The 21,272-nt window shown below is 36.2% G+C and overlaps 1 protein-coding gene across 1 annotated transcript in view; it reads left to right on the top strand.

The window, feature by feature from the left end:
* LOC123309665 overlaps positions 1-20,041 on the top strand; it is a 76,189-nt gene extending 56,148 nt beyond the window's left edge. Inside the window, exon 2 of the mRNA XM_044892876.1 lies at positions 19,979-20,041. Within this exon, the coding sequence (XP_044748811.1) occupies positions 19,979-20,029 (51 nt within the window). The 3' untranslated portion in view covers positions 20,030-20,041. The remainder of the gene's footprint in view (positions 1-19,978) is intronic.
* The last annotated feature ends 1,231 nt before the right edge of the window (positions 20,042-21,272 follow it).

Below are 21,272 nucleotides of genomic sequence, written 5' to 3'. Positions count from 1 at the left end.
AAATCTACTTGGCTAAAACTTTTACAACTAGAACAATATTAACCCGAGTCTTTAGCTCAATATACAAGTGAAATAAAGAAGACAATTAATTTTTGTTGTTAATCTCCAGAAAGGTTTAATTTTTCCGAGGGGACGTTTTTCAAAAAATTTCATATCAAATTTTCATCACAGAATCTCTCCTTTCATTTTTCAGTGTTATTCATATACACCCTGTATAAGTTTTCAGTTTCATATCAAGTAATCTGAACGGAAATTTCGCAAATCAATATTCTGCCAAGAGAGAAGCAGGTAGGTATGACCTGCATGATATATGGAATCTTATGCAGCGTCGATTTTCTCAGCTTCCACTGCGTCGTGAAAAACTAATGAAAAATTAAATTTCCGAACACTCCTTTGAGTGCCAGTTTCATTATTGAGTTAGCATTCACACGAACTCCGAGTACACGCTCAGGCGAATCCGAATATTCACTCGGTGCTTTTTCCTCATTTTCAATTTCCAGCTGTAACTTTCCCGTCGTGTATCCAATTTATCATTCCAGTTTCCAGCAGGAAAAGCGGGCACCTATTTCGGATGGAAAAATCGCCGTTTAAATTGCTGCGCTGTTTAGGGATTAGCAGATGTGTGTCAGAGCCCGGGAGAGCGAGTGAACGCCGAGGAAAACTCCTTGGCTGCTGAAATCTCCGGTAATATTGAAATCATTCGATAATAGAGCAGGATCGGTATGGCGTGTGGAAAACTAGTTGGAAGGGAAACGTGTGATCAGTGAATACGTGTAATCAGTGAATTTAATGGGAGAATTTTGTATATTAATAAATAATATAATATTAAAAATTCAGCCTTACTGAAATGGTTTCAATTTTCAATTGTGTTCCAAAGTAAATTGAGGGGTTCAGAGCTGAAGTGAACCAAATTCATGCAGTCTAGTTTTGAGATGAATGGCTTAGAAGTTGTTCATAACCAATTCATTCAAAAGTGACTCCTTTATTTATTATTATTCTAATGTAAGCATATGCTTACATTCTAACCTTCGAAAATCTAAAGAAGTCACTTTTGAATTAATTGGTGATAAACAACTTCTCAGCCATTCATCATTCATCTCAAAACTAGGGTGCATGGACTTGGTTCACTTCAGCTCTGAACCCCTCAATTCATGTTATAAACCTTTCATTGATTGTGGAGCTTTGTTAATTGTTACTTCATCACCAAAAATATATTTCAGCTACTGTTTTCTTCATTCAAAAAGTCGAGGATAGGGAATACTCCTTCTGACGAAAATGATGTATTTTGTGTGAAATATCTTTGAAACGTCACATTTTGAAATAATCGTTTCAACCGTTTCCCAAAAAAAATTATTTTAAGCACTTAAAAATGAAAAATAAAGATAGGTATTTAAAGTTTAAAGCGTTTTGTGAGAATTGCACAAGCTGGCAACATCGACAGAAATATGCCTTGATAATAAAGGACAACAAATGCATTATCTTGATGAGATAGAAAAAGATGGCTGTCTATGAAGTCTACGACGAACGAGGAAGGTCGTAAAATTTTATGGGATTTTTATGGCCGGTTGCAGTTGAAGCTCGCCAGTAAGTACGCGCCTGTAGATCAACAGCTGTTATTTTATAAGCAAGCTGATCAGACAATGTCTTGTATGCGCTGTTGCCAAATCGTAAACTCCGCACAACGCGATTTAAATCTTAAAACTCCATATTTGAAGGATGATTTTGAATAGTTTCCGTGGTGAATTTAAAAAAATCATGAATGAAACTCAACATGATTCAGTTTAAACTTGCATATGCAGTGATAACCCAAATTGAGGAGAATTCCCCATTCTGAGCATGCCTTCGTTCTGAGGAAAGGCAGAACATTAGAAATGCCACAGATCTTAATTGTCAAATTTCGAATTCGACCATTGAAATCATAATAGGTGTTGGATGAGTAAAATGTAACGGAAAAAATGCACAGCTTCGGTATTCACAGAACTATAGAAAAATATTGGATGCGAACAGTTCGAATTTATTTTTGAATAATACAACTTTTCATGTGGAAATGACATAGTGATTACTGATGAAGCGATATCAAAAACATGTATTCATTTATAATATAATAAATATTTCGGCAGTTTCAACAGTCATTCAAAAAACATTAAAAACCAGAGTACTAGTGGGCAAAATTCTATGGGATTGAATGGCAGCTCTCGTGACAGTGCGGCTAGATTTTCAAAAGATGTATGATGGCCAAAACCACATCCCTCTTTCTTCTTTTGTTTTCAAGTTACAAGTGAAAACTAAATTTTCGGCTCTTTGAATTTTGGTTCCCCAATTCCGTAAAGATTCAGTGATATCGAAAAACAAATCTTACATTCTGCAGACACTTTTTTATGTGAAATGCAGTGGCGTAGTCAAAGATTTTTTTTCAGTCCGCCACTTAAGTGATATAGTGGTAGTTTTCATTTTTCAAATATAAATATTTTTACATATTCCAGTTCCATACTTTTTTCTGATTTAGAATATATAATATAATCATGAAATCTCCGGTAATATTGAAATCATTCGATAATAGAGCAGGATCGGTATGGCGTGTGGAAAATGTAGTTGGAAGGGAAACGTGTGATCAGTGAATACGTTTAATCAGTGAATCTAATAGGAAAAAAGTGGAATTTTGTATATTAATAAATAATATAATATTAAAAATTCAGCCTTACTGAAATGGTTTCAATTTTCAATTGTGTTCCAAAGGAAATTGAGGGGTTCAGAGCTGAAGTGAACCAAATTCATGCAGTCTAGTTTTGAGATGAATGGCTTAGAAGTTGTTCATAACCAATTCATTCAAAAGTGACTCCTTTATATATTATTATTCTAATGTAATCATATGCTTACATTCTAACCTTTGAAAATCTAAAGAAGTCACTTTGGAATTAATTGGTGATAAACAACTTCTCAGCCATTCATCATTCATCTCAAAACTAGGCTGCATGGACTTGGTTCACTTCAGCTCTGGACCCCTCAATTCATGTTATAAACCTTTCATTGATTGTGGAGCTTTGTTAATTGTAACTTCATCACCAAAAATATATTCCAGCTTCTGTTTTCTTTATTCAAAAATAAGAGGATTCTGAGCATGCCTTCGTTCTGAGGAAAGGCAGAACATTGGAAATGCCACAAATCTTAATTGTCAAATTTTGAATTCGACCATGGAAATCATAATAGGTGTTGGATGAGTAAAATGTAACGGAAAAAATGCACAGCTTCGGTATTCAAAGAACTATAGAAAAATATTCGAACAGTTCGAATTTCATTTCGAATAATACAACTTTTCATATAGAATTGACATAGTGATCAATGATGAAGCGCTATCAAAAACATGCCTTCAGAAGTGTATTCATTTATTTATAATAAATTTTTTGGCAGTTTCGACAGCCATTCAAAAAACATTTAATACCAGGGTATTGGTGGGCAAAATTCTATGAGATCGAATGGCTGCTTGTAACAGTGAGAGCTAGATTTTCAAAAGATGTATGATGGCCAAAACCACATCCCTCTTTCTTCTTTTGTTTTCAAGTTACAAGTGAAATCGAAAAAGAAATCTTCATTCAGCAGACACTTTTCTATGTAAAATGCAGTGGCGTAGTCAAAGATTTTTTTCAGTCTGCCACTTCAGTGTTATAGTAGTAATTTTCATTTTTCATTTTAATTTAATATAAATATTTTTACATATTGCAGTTTCATATTTTTTTCTGATTCAGAATATGTAATAGCATGTATCTAATTGTTCTTCCAATGAAAAAAAACCCAGAAACTAGTTCGGTTAAGTTGGCAGGTCATTTTATATGCATATCTCGACCGGTTTCAGAGCCATAACCTCGTATCTCGGAAAACGAAGCATTCGCAAACGAAAGTACAGCATAATATCTTTATTTTTTCATGCAGAATCACCTTCTGTAGTTTGTCGCACTTATTCACTAAACCCCTGTATAAATCTTCTCAAGTCTCCTATTCAACACAGTTCTGTGAGATACTTAAATTTGCCAAGTAGCATTCTCAGTTTACTTGTAACAATGACGAATGGGGAATTTATATCAAATGATATTCAATCAATATTTAATTGATTCAGTAGCTTCGATAGTGAATGAAGTTGTATTTAATTTCACTAAAAGTGTATCAAATCGAGGCTAGTTGAATTTGAGACCTGTGAAAGAAATGAAGATTTTTTTAATGTTAAATTTTAAGAATTGGAGTAAAACCAATCTCAGCTTTCTTTTCCATTAATTCCTACGTCGGAAATCCATAAACGTGTCATCCTATTGTCAGGGAGTAGATGGAATATATCTTCGAAGTTCAGTAAGAACGAAATAGGGCCCGAAATTTTTCCCTTTGGAACTCCTTAAGTTATTGTAATTCATTTCAACCCTGTTTTCGACTCTTTGGATTCTGTCTCGCAAATGGCTTTCCATCCAGTATCGAAAGCCTTAGCGATATCAATGAATATTCGTAAGGTTGGAATATTCCTATTTAATGCACCAGTTATCAGTTGTAGTTTCAATAGTTGTACAACTCGCGCGCTGCAAGACTTCTGCATTTGCATTTGTGGAACCATCTGATGTGCATTATTTGAGTTAGATGACGTTGCTGCGTTTGTTTAAGCTGTTTAATGTTTCGCCTGTAGGGAATCCAGCTTTCGTTTCCCTAAAAAAGGGTTGGAAGGACCACTGCTTTGTAAACAGCTGTCTTGGTCTTCAGATTGAGGTCGTGATTTTGAAACACTCTTTCGTTTAGCTTCAAGAACGCCCGTGATGTTGCATCGGTACGGTTGTGTATTTCCGAGTCCAGGTTAGCCCTAGTATTTATGAAGCTTCCCAAGTATTTGAACGGCTCGACCTGTTCTAGAGTTTCATTCTCCAGGCTGATATCTGTTTGAAGGCTTTCTGGCGGACTTACCAGGATTTTGGTTTTGTCAATATTGAGTCTAAGACATTAAGCTCCGTATATATGTTTATAGTCACATTTGACGTGAAGGACACTGGTCAATAGTTTTTCTGCTCTAGTCTAGTTTTTGAAAATTGGTATATATGACAGTCGTCCCCTTGAATATATATTTGGAAATGTGCTTTTCTTCATACTCCCGTTTATTAGATAGTTAAATGGCTTTTTGATGTAAGTAGAAGGGTCAGCTGTTATTTTATCATTTTTATTTATTAATATTTTCATAACAGTTATTGATTTTTTCCTCATTCATGCGAAAATATACATTTAATTAATATATTATATACATAAGGTATGGATAAATATTAAAGTTGGTCAGCTACAAAATGCAATTCTCTAGTAAGAATAGAAGTAAATTCACGTCTTCGGAAAGAAGCGAAAATTTTTATATCACATTATGTGAGGGGTAAGTCAGAACAATTCGAATAGATGGTAATTTCCGATCAGTCCGATTTAGCTAAGGGACTTCCGCACTCAAGAAACAACAATGGTCACTCGATTTCCTGTCCAGCCACCTTTGCATTCGAATGCTTTCTTTATTGGCTATTCAAATGAGGGTTGGGATGATTGCGTTCCTCTATTGTGGCCAGAACAAGTTGAAGGGACGATTTCCCTAAATTGATTTGAGAATGTGAGTCTTTGAATTGCTAACAATGGAACATGAATGCAAAAGGCTGTAGTTCATAGAGCATTTTCATATAGAGGAGAAGGGATCGGAAAAAGATGTTTCCCATTTGTAGCATTCTGCCTTATAGTGTGATTAATATATATCATATAATGAAATGGGTGAATGAGATCACCTCAAGGCTCATCTTTAGTATGTGCATACTTAAGTGAATGAAATAAGCTTTTTGAAATCACTTAAGTGTTTTTTTTTTTCAATTGTTAACATCCCGAACCTCATTCATGAAAATGTATCTCCCAGAAAAGATACACAATTGGCTGTTTTTCTAAACTTCGAAATATATGTCATTTAACTCCTAATAGCTGAAGTATATTGAAATAAAATTCATTTTCATGAAGTGCTTTTTTCCTTAGGGGCGTCTGACCACAAAACAATAATTTATTAAACATGATCTACAGGTGAGGCAACCCAATGATTCATTAAGTCCGAAGCAATCGTTCATGCAGATAACTAAAATATTGAAATTATGATGAAAAACTATATACAGGAGTTTGAAGTTGAATAAAGCCTCACTGAGTCCGGTCCTGACTTTTGTCGAATTTTAATGTTTTGTTTTATTGAAACTAACAATTTTAACCTAAATATAAATTTTCAGTCGAATTGACAAAGAATTTCGAGAGTTATAGCTAAGAGAAAATTTGAGAAATTTCAGAAAAACCACTGTTGGTCAGAAACGGGGTATCCAAGACACACATATGAGATGAATCAAATCTTATTGGACTAACCGGAAATAATGGAATCTAGATTAATATTACATGGGAAGATGATAAACTTTAGTATCGTTCCCAGAGATTTATGAAACAACACAATTCTGTATCCCCTTTAGGAGTGTATTTTCACTTTTTTTTATAGCAGGGGGAATCTGCGACCGTTAAAAATACGGGGCTCCATCTCTCGCCCAGAGGAACCCATTTCTAGGGAACACTGTGGGGTTACTCACTCTTCCGAATTTGCGACTCACTAAACCTAACCTGCTTTTTTGGTTCCGGGCATTTGCCTATAAACCATTTATCCCTTGATCGGTTAATTTCTTCTTGCACATTGTCGTGCTAGGGTTTTCATGTTCGTCTATTTCGGATATCTCTCTTAGTATAGTTTTAATAAGTTTCCGTACTCATTTTAAACTCTCCTCAATTGATCTCGCGGTCTCCTTTTGTAAATTCTCATTCTTCCTCTGTCTTCCTCCGGATCGTAGTCAACTAGTCTCCTGAGTTCTTCATTTGGATGTTCCTTCGCTGTTTCGAATAGCTTTTCTGCTTTCCTCTTCATAAATTCGGTGATGGTTTCCCACTTCAAATCTCGATATATCTGTTTATTCCTGACAAACTAAGGCGCATCCATGGCACATCGTAGTAGCTTGTTTTCCGTTGCCTGAATTCTTTGTATATGGCTCTTTGCCGCGAATCCCCAAGCACCTGATCCATAAGTCAGTTGCGGTCTAGCAACGGCTTTGATTATTTTCAATTTTGTCTCATTTGACATGTGGCTCTTTCTAGGGTGATACCTAAATATTTCGCTTCGTTTTTCCATTCGATTTCTTCTCCATCTACCTCTAGATTTGTTGTAGTTCTCAGTGTCCTCTTTTGCAGTAATATCGCTTGGCTCTTTTGTCCGTTGAGCTTTATTTCCCATTTAATACACCAGTCATTTATTTCATCTATAGCTTCTTGTAATATTCCTTCTATGATTTCTGGCTTGCTTCCATATATCTAGTTGTGGAGTTTTCTCCTTCCACTTTCACGTAGAATCTTCTGTTCCTCAAATAATTCCTAATCAACTTGCACAGTTTGATTGATTATCTAGCATATCTCATTTTGTAAATCAATCCTTCATGCCATACTCTGTCGAATGCTCTGGCGACATCAAGTAGTACAAGACCAGTTGCTTGTTTATTTTGGAATCCTTCTATTATGTATTCTGTGAGTCTCAGTAATTACTGTTCTGTTGAGTGATCTCTTCTGAATCCGAATTGCTCTGCTGGATCAGATTCGGATTTTCAGTTTCTTCTGTAAGCCTCCTAGCGATTACTCTTTCTACTACTTTTCCTAGGGCGGACAATAAACTTATCGGCCTGTAGTTTTGGGGTAATTTTTTATCTTTGCCTGGTTTGTTGAACACTATGATTTCTGCAGTTTTCCACTTTTTCGGATAGTGTTCAGTCCTCATTATACCGTTTGAGATATTTGTGAGAGCAGCTTTATCTTTTCTAGGCTTTTCTAGCTCCTTCCAGGAGCTTTTCAATTTTTCAAGCTTCTGATTATCTCCTTTATTTCGAATGGAGATGTTGGTTTTTCTATTTTGTCGTCTACTGGTGGTTCGTTCATTTCTTCTTCGTTGTTCTCAACTAGTTCTTCCAGATCATCATTATCGTCATCAGGTCTGTAATTTATTCTCGATTCTCTTTCGATCGAGTCCGCCAGTGCTTCTGCTTTATCGATATTCGTATATGCCATTCCTCTTTCTCCGTGGAGAGGTGGTATTTTAGTATTTTCTCTTCTCAGACATTTTTGCATTTTCCATGCAGAATGATCGATAGTATTTAGTTCTTGAACTCTTTTGTTCCATCTATTTGTTCTCATGTCCTTCAGGGCATTTTTTAGAACTTGGCTGTGTCGGTTTAGATTTCTCTTATTTATATCTGTTTTGTTGAGCCTGTATGTTCTTCTTAGTCTCCGATTTTCCCTGATGAGATCTTTGATTTCTCTGGGTGTATCACCGTGTGGATGTATCGGTGCTGGTCTCGTTATTTTCTTTGTGCTCTTTTTGTAGGCATCTAGTATATTCTTTTCTAGTTTATCAACTGCTCTTTCTAGGCCTTCCGGTTTGTTGATTGTTGGTATTTCTGTTACCTCCGATTGTATCAGATGGCTATATTTAGTCCAATCGGTGTATTCTCTTGTTTGCATTAGTTCTCTACTTGGCCCTTCTCCTATTGTTAATTCGATGGGGTTGTGGTTAGAGGTTCCGTCCCACAAGGTCTCTATCGAGAATTTTCTAGTGATATTTTTCATAATTGCGATATAAATTATATCTGGTAATCCATTTCCGAATGCTAAGTACGTTGGTTCTTCAGGTCCAATAACGATAGCTTCATGTTTGTCAGCGAGATCTTTCAGTATTCTGCCATTTCTGTTTTCCATTCTGCTGTTTCATTCTGGAGATTTGCAATTAAAATCTCCGATGCAGATTTTCGGGTTTGTTCCATCTAGTGAGTTGTTGATTTCTTCTTCCAATAAGTTATTTGGAGATCTTTTATATGCCGATTTGACTTCGACTCTTTGTCGTTTTATTTCAGCAACAATCGTTTCTATTTGTGACTCGTCAGATCTTCCTTTAAAATAGTGTTTCAGATCTCGTCTAACCAGTAAGGCAACACCTCCTCCAGTGTTTGTGATTCTGTCACATCTATATATCTCATAATTCATGATGTTCAATCGCGTACTTGGTTTTATTCTTGTTTCCTGTAAGGCCATAATATCAGGTTCTCTCTCTGATATTATTTCTTCTATCTCGAATTTTCGAGTTCTGACCCCGTTTATGTTCCAGGAGACTATTTTAAGGGATTTTTTCCTAGTTGTATGTTCCATTATTTCAGTTTACTGAACATTCCTTGGAGGTTTTTCTCCATCTCTCTTTCAATTTTCAACATGATTTTGTTGAAAATTTTTTCAGTAAAAGTGTCTAAATCGTTGGCAGATTCAGAGACTTTTCTGTTTTCTTTTGTTTTGTTGATCGTAGGTTTAGTTTGGGGCATTTTCTGTTGCTCCTTCTTCTGTACTGGTTTAGGTACTTCTTTTTTCTTGTCGTCTATTTTGGAGAGGGTGGGCTTCTTTTTCTCCTGGACTTTTCGAGGAATCGTGCTCTGCTGAGCCGATTTGTATGCATTGTATGGAAAAGAGCACTTGTTTTGGGCATGTCCATACCTCTGGCATCTGAAGCATTGACTTGGATTTTCTGCCCTTCTTTTTCATTCCACTACAATGCAGAGATTGTAGAGGCGTCTTATTTCGAAAATCTCCTTTCTCTGAGTTTCGACCAGGTATAAGGGTATAAACTTTTTGGTTTTATTGGATGTCATTCTGGACACCTCGGCGTGATGAATTCCTTGGACTTTTAGATCATTTTTGATTTTATCTAGGTCAGCATCTATTGGGAGATGCCTTATGACTGCGTAGATCTTTTTCTCTTCCCCCATCTGGTAGGTAAAGTACTTCTTACCAATCTGGTCAAAATAATTCGTATTGTTCCTGTAGTCGTCCACAGTCGAGGCTACGATCCTAATTCCGTCTTTTACTACGGTTGCTCTGTTGTAGCTGAATTTCTTCATGTGGAGAGCTTTTGAGATCTCTACCCAATCGGCTGTACCCATCGTCGTGATGGGTGGAATTTTATCTTTTTTAGGTACCTCCGTTGCTTTTTTTGCGGTCTCTTCGTCTGAAGATGAACTTTCTTTACGCGCGCGTTTTGTGGGCGGCGCGTTCTGGGTTTTTGCAAAGTTGCAAAATTTTTCTTCTTTTCCGGTTCTGGAGCTACTTCCTGTTTGGAGGAATTTTTGGGGACCGCTACCGGCTTTGCAATTTCTGCAAATGTGGGGGATTTCTGTGCCGTATTCTGTTTTGCAATTTCAGCAAAACTAGGGGATTGAGGCGCTTTATTCTTATCAACTTCCTCTCTCAAGAGGCGTATCTCCCCGACCAACTGAGCCACGGTTTCAGTCAGTTTGTTTATTTGAGCCTTCAACTGCCCATTCTCTTCTTTGAGCCTTACAAGCTCCTCGTGTTCGCCGTCGATGAATTCTTCTGCATCTCTCGCTTCCATATAGGAACCCTCATTATCTGAGGTTTTCGATATGGTTTTATACTCAGATTTCTCAATTTGAAAATAATAAAATATTCAGGAATCTTCCCTGAAATAGTCTAATATAAAGCCGAAAGTTTTCTACGCTATGAGAAAATCAGAAAAAAGATACGAAAAATAATCTCACCTGATGTTTTCTGCAGTACCAACGATAAAATATCTGGACACTGGGGATGAACACCAACTTTGAAAATTTTAACGAATTAAAATTCCGATAACAAATATAGAACCTACACAGACGGAATCTAATATTCCGTAGCTTTGTTAGTGGTCATTTTCACTTCGACTTTCTCTTCCGCTTTCTCTTTTATAGCATTAGGAGCACTATAGCACGTCTTCTTTTGTCAAGATTTCACTCGAGACTGTGTCGAGTTATTCAATACTGGCAAGCGCTACTGAGTAATATCCAGTAACACAGTGACTACTGAGTACTATACAGTTACCAGAGCGCCACCCAGTATGAAACGGTATCCGATTCAATCCCCTCCAATTAGAGACTAATAGTGAAAATACACAAAATTGATAGACCATTAAGACCTGTAACCTCTTGCTGTAGTTCGCGCACATATAATATCTCGAAATTTGTTGTTAACACTTTGGATAAGATTAGATTTAAGTTCACACATTCAATTAAGAATTCTTATACATTGGTGTCTGCCTTACGTGATGTTACTATACCGGATGGGTTTGTGCTTGTCAGTTTTGATGTGGTATCGTTGTTCACAAATATTTCACAGAGATTAGTTTTTGATCTCATTGATGAACACTGGGATGATTTGAAGACACATATTCAGTTTTCTATTGATACTGTGAAACAAATAATTAAATATTTATTGGAAAACAGCTACTGTGCATATAATGGTAGATTTTTTTCCCAGATTAGAGGTTCAGCAATGGGAAATCCAGCTTCCCCCATCCTTGCAGAAATGATTATGGATAATATTATTAGGTTTGTTCTATCCAAGGTTGTTTTTCATCTCTTTTTTGTGTATGTGTATGTCGACGATGTTATTATGTCTATCCCTGAGGCATCTGTGCAATGTGTTCTGGACATTTTTAATTCCTTTGATGATGATATTAAGTTTACTCATGAGTTGGAGTCTGATCCCTTTTCTGGATGTTCTTTTGGTTAAGAAAGACAATAAGATCAAAACGGATCTTAATCGTAAATTTTAACTCATCTAGTTGTGCTGAACCACACGATTCTGCTGTAATTAGCCAAGGTGAGGGTGATATTGGTTTTTGTAGGTTGCTTTATGTTCGAGGGTTGTCGGAGAGAATGAAGGGCATCATGAGGGGGCACAAATCAGGTGGTATATTATTACAAAAAAACGGCACGTTCTATGTTTTCCAGAGTTAAAGTCAGGGATTCCAGACAGAAGTGTTCGGGGGTAGTGTACAGGATGAATTGTAAGGATTGTGATGCGTGTTATGTGGGTCAGACGGGACAATATTTGGGTAATAGAGTGGCACAGCATAGACGAGATTGTGAAAATAAAAAAGAATCAACTGCCCTGGCTTGTCATGCCCTATCATCGGGACATAGTTTTGATTTTGAGAATGTCCACGTTTTAAATCGTGAGTCTAGTTGGTTCAGACGAGTGTTCAATGAGTTGATCTTAATTAATAGACATCCTAATGCTGTTAATTTCCGTTCTGATGTTGGCACCTTGAGTGTTGTGTATTCCAACTTAATCCAAAAAATTCAGTTGAAACGTAATCGTTAATGCTCGTCGGATCCGCCACTGTACATTCGAACGTTGATTTCGTGTTTCGTTTGTCATGTGTGAGTGTTGTTTTTGTGGTTTCTGTGTTCAGTTGTTACTCTTGGATGTCTTCATTTTTGTGTTGACCGCGTTGATTCCATGTACATCGATGTACTCCTTGTTATGTACACCTATTTTTACGTTAACGACGATTTTCTGTAACGGAATGATTCAATTTTTAATTTTTTAATTTCTTATTTTTTTGTATTCCGATGGTAAGTTTGTAATTGCCATTTTTAGTATTTTTCATGATTATATTTGTCTGTTCACATTCTGACAATTATTTGTTTATTCTAATATTTCCCTGTTTCCTGTTCATATATTATCGATGTAATTTTTTTTATATTGTATTGTTGACAGATGGTGCGATAATTTCGGCGATTTATAAGAAGATTATTTAGGTTTTCGAAAGAAGGATTTTGGCGCGTCCGGCGATGATACGAATTGTCGTGATTGACAGACCACAAAGTTCTTCTTTCTACCGCACTACGTCGACGCCTGACAAACCGGAGTCAGGCAACCCAACTCACGATCGAACATGAAGCATGTCAGACCATTTCCTTTTTAGTGTACGATCCATCACGTGATGTATTCTTTTCTTGCGTAGATTTTAATGTATGTTTTGTTTTGTTGTCGAATGTTCTACTTCACTGCTGATTTAAAGGAAACCAATCCAAATTGTAAGTGTTGTTTATTTTATCATATTATAACGATCAATATGATCTGTATTCTTGTTCATTACAGGGCCCTGATGAAGATGTCGAAACTTCGGTCGAATTAAAAGTATTTCTTTGCATTTCTAACCTCTCCAGTCATCCTTTGTCACGTTTGAAGTAAAAAGGTCATCCACCAGGTTACTGTCTGAATAATAACGTCCTTCAATATTCAGTACGACTTTCCCTATAATCCTGTATATCTTTTATACTGAGAACTAGATAAAATAGTGGGAGGTGTTGGAAAATACTGAGGACATGTTTCTGAAATCGAATTAGTAGCGAAAATCTGCATAAAAAGATAGATCCGGGCCTTTGTACTTTGGAGTAGTTGAGAACAAACCATCTCGCTCAAATCGATTTTTCTTCATTTTCATTTGTGATGTTGAAGTTCGAATATCTCGATGATTTTGGGAATAATGAACCGTTGTGAGAAATTTGCAGCGTTGTTCTGTCCGATGTCAATCAGAATTAGATCGTCAGTCGAGCAAATTTCCATCCGAAATCATTCATCGTCCTGTCAAATACGCGCTCACGGTCCAGGTGACGGCCGCTGTTGATTTAATGAGAGGCGGCGTACATGAAAGTGGCTCAAGTAATTAGTTGATGGACGAAACGCGCCAGCGGCAGCTCGGACGCGAACTGCCGATTCGAAATTTTGACGAACGGCCGGAAAGTAATCACTCTTTCGGAATTTATCGAAAAAACAGAAGCGACCGCAGCGGGGGCGGTCCATTGAAGGGTTCGATCCGTTGTGCGTCGAGCGTAAAAAAGATACGTTATCCGGACGTTATAGATAGGCGATCTTTCGATCTGGTTAATCACTCAACTCGACTTTTTCAAGCTTTTGCACTAATTAATCGGTTGGAGCACAAAAGGAGAGCTCGCCAATTTGATTACCATTGTACTGTTCGTAGGTGGTGGTTGTAGGTACACTATGTTGAGTGGTATTAGCAACTGGGTTTCCAACTGCAAGAGCAAACGGAACGGATAAACTATATAGATAAAACTTTTTACAAAGATATAGAGTTAATGTGGGATTGCAAAAAACTCTTTGGAAAGACTGAGCTCTGAAGCCGAAAACGGAACTGTTGCTCTACGAGGATATATTGAAAAATTCTTAGCCTACTATAAAACCGACAATATCAAAATTTCAATGTCAAAATATTTTATTACTAAACATATATCTTCCTTTTAATTGGATACATTTATTACAGCGAACCTGAAACGTCTCTAGACTTAAAAAAAAAAATGTTTCTTCTTGCTCTGCAAACCAGACCTGCACAGCTTTTATTACCTCCTCGTTGAAAGAAAATTTACGACCTTTTCAACTTTTTTTCAGTTGAGGAAAGAGATGATAGTCGGATGGATCTGGTGAATAAGGGAGGTGTTCAAGTAATTCAAACCCTAAATCATGAATTTTTTGCATGTCAACATGAGATTTGTATGCAGGGGAGTTGTCCTGCAGAAATAAAACACCTTTGGATAGCTTTCCGCGTCTTTTCTCTTCATTTTTCCCGTAGAGTGGTCAGTAATGTCGAATAGTAGTTTTCGGTTATTGTTCTACCCTTATCCAAAAAATGAATCATGATTACTTCATGACAATCCCAAAACACTGAAGCAAGAACTTTTTCAGCAGATTTTTGGACACGAAACTTCTTAGGTCTTGGAGAACCAGAGTGTCGCCATTCCATCGATTGTTGCTTTGTTTCTGGATCGTAGAAATGTACGCAACTATATATGATGAACGCATTTGTATGAAATATTTAGCCGAATTCAGCCAATTCGACGGTCTGATAAAATCATGTCATAAACTGCATCGATATTTTCGGAGACCGACACAGAAACTGGCCTTCCCGATCGGTCATCATCTTCAATGGAAAATTTACCTCTTTTGGAGCTTGCAGTCCAATTTTTCACGATTGTATACGAAGAACATTGATCACCAAGGGTATTAAGCATATATTCGTAAATCTGCTTACCTCCCTTAACCCTTTTAAACACAGGTTCTTGATGATGGATCGATAGACCAATTTTTCGATTTTCACAATTTCGGTGGATATTTTTTTTAAATTCATTGCGTAACTCAGGTTTACTTTTTCGACCTCAAACTTCACACTGACATTTCTAATGAGTTATTGTTCGTTGCTATGGTAACGCATTTTTTTTATGCCTGGAACTGGTCTAGGCTGACCAGATATCAATACATCCACGTATATTGTCGGAGGGCCAATATGGATTCCGAGAGAGAAAGTCAACAGAGGATGGGATAAGGGTACTATCTGAAGTGTGGGAATATGGTTCGCTTACTAGAAAACATGCTGTCAGATAGAAGGTTTCTTGTTTTGTTTATGATAACAGTAAAAATTTCAAAACTTTCAATAACGGTCTTTCACAAGGTTCAGTTAAAGCACCTCTTCTTTTCAATTTATATCTGTGTGATATCCCCTACGACTTCTTCTGAGAAATTCATTTACGCTGATGATATTGCCCTCGCATTCCGTCATTTTGATGCACAGAGAAAAGTGTATCTACAGATTTAGAAATTTTGAGGAATTACTTTTTGGAGTGGCGTTTGCGTCCTAACCCAAATAAAACCGAGGTTTAGTGTTTCCATTTGAATAATCATCAAAAATATAGAAAATTGAGTGAAGTTTTCGGTAATTCTTTTTTGGATCATAACTTCAATCCGAAATATCTAGGAGTTAAGCTAGATTCCTCGCTAACTTTCAATGCCCATTTGGAAAATTTGCGTCTGAAGTTAAAAACTAGAAATAATATTCTTCATAAACTAGCTGGTACTTCATGGGGTGATGATGCAGCTACTGTTCGAACAGCAATCCTAGCTTTGGGTTTTTCGACTGCTGAATATTGTTGTCCCGTTTGGGTAAATAGTGCTCATGTGCAAAAAATTGATGCACAGCTGAATTTTTCCTTGAGAACTATAACTGGAACTATAAGATCTTTACCTATTCAAAGGCTTCATATTCGTAGACAGACTGCGGTCATGAATTCCTGGAATAAATTCCAATCCTATCACGACTCATTGCCAATTATATCCTACATTCCAGAATATACGATTCCAAGACTGAAGTCGCGTAAACCTTTATGGTCTAACTCTTTTCTTGATTCGAATTAAGTCCTCTGGCAGTCTGAATGGAATACGTGCACTATTTTCAACAAAGGATTAGTTACTGATCCCTCGAATAGAGTTACTGGTTTTGATCTTCCCATGATAATATGATATATTCTGAATCGTATAAGAACAGGCCACGGACCTTGCAATAGTATGCTTTTCAGGTGGAATTCAGTTGACAGCCCTAGTTGTGAATGCGGTGAACCAGGAGAAACCATAAAGCATCTGGTTAGTCATTAATGATTTTTTCCTACAGGTTTATTTGCTGACCTATAACATAAAGTTGTGTTTTTTTGAAAACCTTAAATTAAAATGACTTATATCTGTCGAAGAAGCTTTATAATAAACTTCCATCGACTGTGAAGTCCTTTCATCCGGGGCTTTTCGAAAAAAACGTAAAGTCGATGTTAATGGAGTGTACCTTTTATTGTTTGGATGAGTATTTTGATTTCGATTTCTCGGGAGTTTTGGACCTCTTGTTGGTTTGGTAGGTTATATTTATACATTGTGATAATGTTTTTTTCCTCATTGTTGATAATTTTGTGCAAACATTTGTGAAAAGTAGTTGACACAATGAAGTATCTAACTATCTATCTATCTACCTAAGTTATATGGAATACTCCCAAATGAATTAAATACAATAATAAATTATAAAACCTTCAAGAGAAAAAAGACCCTTTGGCTCCTCAAAACAGGTCGCAAAAATATGCATGATATTATAGATATTACTGCTTCCAGCGGTTGAAGATTTGGTTTTCGTGCTTGTGGTGACGTTCACTGAAGTTCCTCAACTTCTGGAGGACGTTCGCTTTCTATTCTGCAAATGCTGAGTAGCTTTCTTCCTACAAAAAGAGTCTTCTACTAGTTTGTAGCAAGTGGTTTGAAAATTTTTGGTGTTTTACAGACAGTCTCAAGCATCCCAAGGGCTCTTTTGGCATCGTCATCCGATAAGATAATAATAAAAATGCGATTTTTAATTGCAGATAACACTCTGGACTCTGAAAACTAAATAAAGACAGAGTAGAAAACAAAAGGGAATGAAATATGATTAAATTTGATAGATAAGAACTTTCTTTATGATGGAAAATATATGTGTTCAGAATACTCGTTGTAAGTTTATATAGTGAAAAAAATATTAAGATACGGAAAATATGCATCAATACACTTTCGAAGTGCATTTATTTCAAAAATATACGTTAAATATTCCTACTAAAACTCTGTGTTGCATTGTGAAACAAATTTTTAAGCTTGAAAATATAAATTCAATTATTTTAATCATTAATACTCCGACTGAAGACCGACCATTTCGATATCCTTCAGAAAGGTGTATGATCTATCTAGTCTATTCCGGTCCTGTACCTATCGCGGAAAAAAAGGAACACGAGGAGAATCGGGAGAGCATCCAGGAACAATCGTTCCAGCTCAGTTTTTACGGCGGACAGATCCAGGAGCTCCGAATCATTACATTAATTTAGTTCTTGATAAAGTCGTTACTGTTCCCGCCAGCAACTTGTATAGTAATTGACGTCATTATCCGATTGTCAGAGTTCGAAAAGTAAAAGTTGGGACTTGAGTCGACGGGAAATCGGCTTCGGAGACAAAGGGGGGCGGAAAATATTTTACGCACGAGTTTACCCAAATGAGACACTGGTTCGTTATCCCTGGCCCGGAAATTTCCGGAAAGAGTTCACATCAAAGAATCGGAAATTTCGAGGGAATATACAGGGGACGCGCGATTCAAGATCGAATTCAAGTTCAGGAATTCCAGATACGAAAAGATACATCAGGGAACGATTGTACTATTACGATCCATTGTATCCAATTTTCATTTATATATTATCTTTTCATTTCCATCAACAGTATCGTAACTTATCGAAAATAATTTAATTCCTTCAATTAAAGAAGTGACTTTTCATATTCTATCTATCCATTTTTTCTGTAAGCATAACATCATGAATTTTAAAAACCAAGCATCTATGATACTAACAACACAAAAATATCTTCTAATTTCTCCTACTGATTAATCAAACTAACTAAATTATATTAAAACTCCAACCACAACAATGCATTCTGTTTATCAGAAACAAACAAGGGCATATGACAACTTGAAAGAATAATAATAAATAAGTTTGGATAATGCATGAAAACTTAACCGTTGCAATAAACGATGTCAATAATAATCTTGAAAAAATGCCAATATTTCTTGAACATATATACACACCTGTTTCCCGAAGACCAAAGGAATGCAGAAGACAGGGGCGTAGCTACCGCGGTATCAGCGGTATCAGTGATACGGGGCCCCCAGACTTAAGGGCCCCCGAATGTCTGTAAGCAAAAAATTCCTAAAAATGTTATCCAAAACCTCTTACAGGTTATACAATAGCATTTTTGAGAATAACTGCTAAGACAACCATTCATTTCAAAATCCTGTTCATTACACCGAATCCATCATTCAGATAGATACGAATACTTAAAATCTGAAATTCAGAAAATTCGTGCCATCAAAGAACTTTTAGAACTAGTCCCGATAAAATTCAATAGCCTTGCATCCAGTTTTCCGGACGATATTACTGCATGCCTTTTATTTTAGACCCTTCCGGTTACAACTGCAATCGCTGAAAGGAGTTTTTCAAAATTAAAACTCATAAAAAATTATCTGAGGACTTCTCAGATAATTCTCTAGATTTGCGAAATAAATGCTAGAAAAGCGTATCTTTTATTTTTGGTATTTTTTGTTTATTATTTGTTTGTTTATCATTTTATGTTGTTTGTATATTGTTTTATATTGTTTGTATGTTATTTGTTTGTGTATTATTTCGCTCCCAGCACCAAGTATGAGTTAGAACTTTTAATTATAAGTACATATAATCATTTCGATACTAATCGAACATTTTTTGCTACTTTTATTTTTACTTCACCCTTCCTTAGGGCCCCTCAACACATATTGATACAGGGCCCCTCTAAGGCAAGCTACGCCACTGGCAGAAGATCCAACCAAATATGCAACGATCATGCCTTCCAACGCTGTATAAATTAATCACACCGCATTTATAACCATCGTGAAAAAAATAACAAAATTGCCTGTAACTAATAATAGGTTCAGTTATCTACAATCAAGCATTCTCTAAACATACGCTGCGCGTATGTAGACTACAAAAAATCATTCGATACCATACCCCACGAATGGCGCTTGAGCATTTACAAGGTGGACCCTGGAAAAGGAAAACGCCATGTCAAACTGACGCACCAATCTACAACTGAAAGCAGCAGATGAATCCATCACAACCTATACCAATAAAACGCGGAATTTTTCAAGGTGGCTCGCTCAGACCACTATGGTTCTCCGTGGCACTAAATTATTTGTCTCATAGAATGAATTTTACTGAGAACGGATTTACCATCAGGAGTGGCGGTAGAACTGTGGTGAAGCTGAATCATCTCCTTTGGAATCGAAGCTTGGAAGGAGAGAGATACGTACAAGTATCTAGGGATCAAACAAGCTAGAAAGATCAATCAGAGCCAGATGAATAAAGAATTATAGGATGAGTTTACTCGAAGATTGAGAAGGATCATGAAAACTGGCCTTAACAGCAAGAATCTGATCAAAGCGATTAATACCTACGCTTTCTCATCACTGAGGTACTCCTTCGGTATCATCTCTTGGACCACCACCGATTTAGCAGCCCCACAGAGCAAAATTCGAACAATGCTGATAAAACATTACGCTAAATCTCAATAGAACGAACACATTTCGGGGTAGAGGAATTATTATATTATATCACCTCCCTTACCTCTCATTGATTATTTATTCTAAATTAATTTGCTAATTCTTAAATTTCAGGTCCTCAGAGCTACTCCGCATAAAATAGAAGCTTCAATTTTAGAACCATGAACATTAGATAATATTAGTAGACGAAACAAACGTTCTAGAACTTCTAGACAATACCCCACCGAAATATAAATCACTAATTCATACACAACATCCTGTATTCCGCGGATTGTTGGTCATCAAAATATTGTATTTGTTGTAAATAAATTGTACATTAATTGTGAATTAATTCTTGTACAGATCTTGTATAATTAAAATAAATATCAATAATTTTGTTTTCTGTGTTCTCATTGTATAATTATGATATTTTCATGCTCATGGAATTCGAAAAATTTGTTTAGGTAACTCTTAGAGAAAATAACTTTTCATTCCATTTTGAGATTGTGAATCAATCTCGTAAATTTATAAAAACAAGATGTCTGATCATGATGGATTGTCTTAATTTATTTTTTTTTCTAATCTTCACGATACGCTTCCTTCGGTAAACAAGAAATAGAAAGTTGGTAAAAAGATTCAAAATCTCCTGACAATTCATTGACAAATAAATAACGTGGGTTCAAAAGAATTCGTCGTCCAGTAGGCTATGGAATTTTAAACATTGATAATCTGTGTCTGAACGTAGGTCGTTTCTTGAACTATTCCATCTACCCAAAATGTAAGCAATGATGACATAAACCTATACATCGTAATTTTGTATGGAAAGTGGAGAGGCACTTTTAAGGAAAAGTTAATTTCGCCCAAAGTGTGAAAAGCATTTCATCCATTGCGTCAGATGACAAGAATCCAAACAACCTGGAGCGGTTAGAAAAATTCTTGGTAAAAATTTTAATCGATGTCCACTATTGTCATACGTATAAGACATGAATCTTGAACGGATCGTGGTATTGTTTTTTGTTTTCTTTTTGTAAAAAGGATGCTGCAAGGATAGCTAATCAATCTTTTCAATTTTTTGCTAACATGTCAATCTTTATGAGAACAATCTGATGCCTTTCATTCAAACTCGTGTGGCATAAAATTTGCCAATAGATTCTCCAGCCACTTGAGATAAAACCTGAACAGAGGTTCGTGGAGCTTCTGTCTTCTGTCATCATAGTTTCATTATTGCTGAATAACTCTGAGGTTTTCTTCTTTGGTCGATCACTACTTTTTTTTTTGCTTGAACATACCTGTTCCGTCAAAGCATCGCAAAACAGTACTTTCTAAAGATCGTTTCTTTCAGCAACATTGTAATAGATAATATATAATAGATAATAGGTAGGTAATAGATTGAACCTTAATATATCTAAATGTAATGTTATGACATACA

Source organism: Coccinella septempunctata, chromosome 3 (assembly GCF_907165205.1).
Source record: "Coccinella septempunctata chromosome 3, icCocSept1.1, whole genome shotgun sequence".
In the NCBI taxonomy this organism is placed as follows: Eukaryota; Metazoa; Arthropoda; class Insecta; order Coleoptera; family Coccinellidae; genus Coccinella; species Coccinella septempunctata.
Note: the sequence above shows the minus strand (reverse complement) of the source record. Positions and strands in the feature narration are given on the sequence as shown.